Here is a 3,981-nt window from a genome sequence, read left to right on the forward strand (position 1 = left end):
CGTAGTGAGAATTTCGAAAATTAAAACAAATAATAAAAACAAAATTACGACGCTAAAAATGTAAGTGTCGAAAGCATACCGACGTTTGTATGTGATACGTCGTCAGATTTAATTTACCCACACAAGCTTCTAAGTGTCGTTAAAATTAACGACACGCGATTTAGTGACGCTTGTGACGACGCTTTGAGAAGTGTCGGTAAGTGTTTAGGGATGGCAAAAAGTGTCGTTAAACTTCAAATTTAAGCGTCGTAATAGATCCCTTTTTTTGTAGTGTTAGATCGTGTAACAAATAAAGAACTAATAACTTCTACTAGCTTAATTACTTATTCATGATGAGTCTAATTGCAAATTGGTGAACTCCCAACTTGTTAGAATCAAATACATGTACAACTCGTTTAGCCAAAGAAAGCACAAAAAGAATCCTCGGATCCAATAGTTTCAGGTGGCTCTCAGTCGACAATGCTTTTGCTATCAGAGTTTGCTATTGCCTCTATACTTTTACTGAATATATGAGCCATCCTTGCAGCAAATTTTTTTTGGGAAGCAGCCTTTTCCTCCTTAGTGGACGCAATCTCCTCAGAGGATGAGACTGAAGGCCCGCAAAATGACCTAGAAGGAGACTCTGACATCTCTGCACTCTTCCTGGGCAGCGAGGCATGATCATCAATAGAGTTCAAATCAGCAAATGAACTATTTTGAGAAAAATTTATGCCTGAAAAAACGTCACCTGTTAAAGAAAAACATTTAAAATTCCATTTAGTATGCAGGACATCTATTATGTAAAGAACAACAATAAAAGGACACAATGCTGAGTGAACTTGCATTTTAAATTACACCAAAAAAGAAAAATTCTGCATTGGGCCAAAATCAGAATCTTCTGCAGACAACTAAGTTCAATTTCACAAAAACTAAACAATAATTTCAATTGACAATAACTAATGACCCAAATAGGAAACAAAACCTAAAAAGCAGTAACTCAAGCACCTAATTAAGTAAAACAACCAAAATAAAATTCAGATAAAGTACCGCAATCTTTGTTCTTGGACTTCTTGTGTTTGCGTTGGAGAGTGTACCAAGCAGTGCCAAGAGATTTATTATCTGCATAAAAAATTAGGGAGACAGGGACTTTAATCTGGCCAACAAATTCATCATTAAAATACTTGTCCTCATCTAACACAGAGATTACAAGCTCGTCATTCAAATCCTCAACTCGGAAACTGAACTCCTCTCCCCAAGTGGGATTTAAGCTCTTCTTCACAACTTTGGTCTTGCACCTCTGCTTCCCTAACTGCAATTTCTAAACATAAAACAAAGAAGAGCAGAGAAAATTGCAAAGCGTGTCAATTAGCAAGCAAAAGACACAGAAAAATATTCACCATAAGTAAAAATTAATCATCTGTCAGATAGATAGACCAATTCAAATGCATATGTGTATGTAATAAACTGCATTAGTTCATTGTTTGCAAGCACAATTAATCCAACAGTGAATGATTTTTTACTGACCTGGCTTCCGAGCTCATTGACAAGTCTGAGATCACCCAAAGGGTTTTCAAAGAGGCCCATGCTAAACTTGACAAGCAGAATCCTTCCAACAGCATCATCGATACGATTCATAGGGATTACATTTTTCTTAACAACTCCCTACAGGAAAATTAAACAACTAAATAAGTTCATCAAAAGCTACATATTCAATAGCTTCTTCAAGATTCATCTGCAAAAATATACATTCAAATGTAAGTTTACATATCAAATTAATAACTTTATTCATCGAATACTATTTATAAAAAGCACATGAAGGCGTGTATTCATCTAAAAAATAAAATTGGCCCGAGATTGTCAACTATAAATTCAACAGTTTCAAGCATTGTAGTAACCAACTGCATTTTGATAAGCATGAGGGGCTAAAAATTAGTAACTATTATTAATGAAGTCAAAATATTTGAACAAAATCATGTCAAGACTTCTGAAATAGGATGAGTCATATAAGAGAAAATAGCAGCACTAATAGATGCAATGCAAGTATCTGAAATTACATCATAATATCTATCTTCTGAACCTAAGGTAATCACAAACAAATGGGGCCTAGGAAGACAATCCAATGAGAGTTAATAATCATCATGTCAACTGGAAGTAGAATGAAGTTTCTGCTTCAATACAGATAAGAGTTAAAAGTAAAAACACTTTCAAATTTGTTATGAATCGTTGAGCAACTGCATTACTTGGTCAAATGCTTAAATTATCAAATGGAACAGAATATGGTAAAAACTATTCTAATGGATACGAACATCTAATCTTTATTTAAGAGAAAGCAGGAAAATCTACTTCTGCTATGAACAACTAAATTTCACAACCATGCTCTTCTTACATCCAAGTGTTCTAGGCATCAAGGAAACCTGAAGAGTGCGGTTGTATGTACGTGTGTGTTATACTCTGTGCATGTGCAACTAGCACTAAAACTGTATAGGCCCTATCTGTGAACAATCACACTTCAGCGTGATTAAACAAAAGAAAACCAAAAACTAAACCAAAAAAACTGATATCACATCTTTAAAAACAACACTTAAAGGGTGAAAATTCAGCTTCAATTACAATTTGCTTCACCATATTCTTTGTGAACTAGTTGGAGGCACATTTATTTTTCCATTTTTTTTCTTTTAAATTGATCCACAGACCCTTAATGATGCCTTGTGCATAACACTCGATTCGATTTGGTTTTTGTGCACATAACAAGAGCTTAATAGGATAACTAGATTGATCAAGAAGATCATTGCAAATGGTGCTTATGACTTCACTAGAGCTGCTCTTAGGACTTCATTTTTGGCTTCATGTGTTTCTGCTTGCCAGAGCAGAACAATGAGTCTTGCAGATATGGTACCGTGATGGCTCAGAGGTAAAACTCTTAATAACCTCCATATATACCAAAAAAGAAAGGAATAGGAAATATAAACAATGGAATGTGGTATCGAGGGCAGTTAATATGCATAATTTTTTTCTATAAGATCAATAAATTTGGAAGCTATTAGATTAACTCACTGAGTCTGCAGCATGTATAAAAGCTTACATAACGTGCCCGTCTGCTTGTAAAGAATATGCAAGTCTTACCCTTCGGCATCAGCAGCCGTAGCCTTAACAAAACTACGTCGCCGAATCGGTTGACTCAAGCCAGCGATTCTCAAGGAATTACCACAGAAAAGAACCGGCGAAACAGAAATCGGAAGTTCCGGCACCGATAAGGAAGCCAATTGCGTGGTTTGAGCGGCAAGCACTGATCGAGGTTTGAGTGAAACTTGAAAGCTCATGGACGAGAGCTTGAAAGAGAGATATGAGAGAGAAAGAGGCGGCCGGAAAGAGGCAGGGGACTTCCGGAAGCCATGGACGAGAGATTCAAGATGTTGAAGGATGAAGAGGAAGAGAAGAGTATGTAATGAAAGAGGGGGCTGGCGGCTGCCAAATGATCGTAACCTAATTTAGAATATATATAGGCTTTTTATTCTTTTAACCCTCCTTATTTTGTTTATTCAGGTTTAATAACTGCTAATCTAATTTTTGTTCAAATCGACCCCTTCCCATTTTATAATTTAGTCTCCCATTGATTTATATACTTATGAATCTGAACCTGTTTACTTTGTCTCCTGTCAATTAGACCCCTCCATGTTTTAATCATGCACCTAATTTTTTGAATTAAGATTAATTAGGTCGTTCCAAATAGTAGTTCGTTTTAGTTGTGTCGCACTTTTAAAAAGGAGAGACACAAAGATAATACACTCTTTGTGTCGCTTTTATAAAAGCGTGTCACAAAAATAACACACTTCTTATATCGTTTTGGTAAAGGCGCGTCGCAAGCTTGTTCTTGTGTCACACTGTAAGACAGGCGACACAAGAAGTAACTCGTTTGTGACGCACGCTCTTCAAGCATGACACAAGTGATGACACATAATACTTAGTTGTGTCGCGTTTATAGAACGCGCGACACTAGTTACT

At 36.1% G+C, this 3,981-nt stretch overlaps 1 protein-coding gene across 4 annotated transcripts; it reads right to left on the minus strand.

The window, feature by feature from the left end:
* Window positions 1–290: 290 nt before the first annotated feature.
* On the minus strand, window positions 291–3,447 carry LOC136223679 (C2 and GRAM domain-containing protein At1g03370-like). 4 transcript variants are annotated; one of them, XM_066011826.1, is made up of 4 exons: window positions 3,103–3,447; window positions 1,504–1,641; window positions 1,027–1,297; window positions 291–712 (listed from the first exon to the last, which is right to left on the minus strand). In XM_066011826.1, the coding sequence occupies exons 2-4, from the start codon at window positions 1,612–1,614 to the stop codon at window positions 450–452; spliced, it is 645 nt and encodes a 214-aa protein (XP_065867898.1). In that variant the 5' UTR covers window positions 1,615–1,641; window positions 3,103–3,447; the 3' UTR covers window positions 291–449. The 4 variants fall into 4 exon arrangements, with proteins under 4 accessions (XP_065867898.1, XP_065867874.1, XP_065867891.1 ...); XM_066011802.1 differs by having other exon boundaries at window positions 291–727; XM_066011819.1 differs by having other exon boundaries at window positions 291–727; window positions 1,504–1,711.
* Between the last annotated feature and the right edge of the window lie 534 nt (window positions 3,448–3,981).

Source organism: Euphorbia lathyris, chromosome 1, assembly GCF_963576675.1.
Source record: "Euphorbia lathyris chromosome 1, ddEupLath1.1, whole genome shotgun sequence".
NCBI lineage: Eukaryota > Viridiplantae > Streptophyta > Magnoliopsida > Malpighiales > Euphorbiaceae > Euphorbia > Euphorbia lathyris.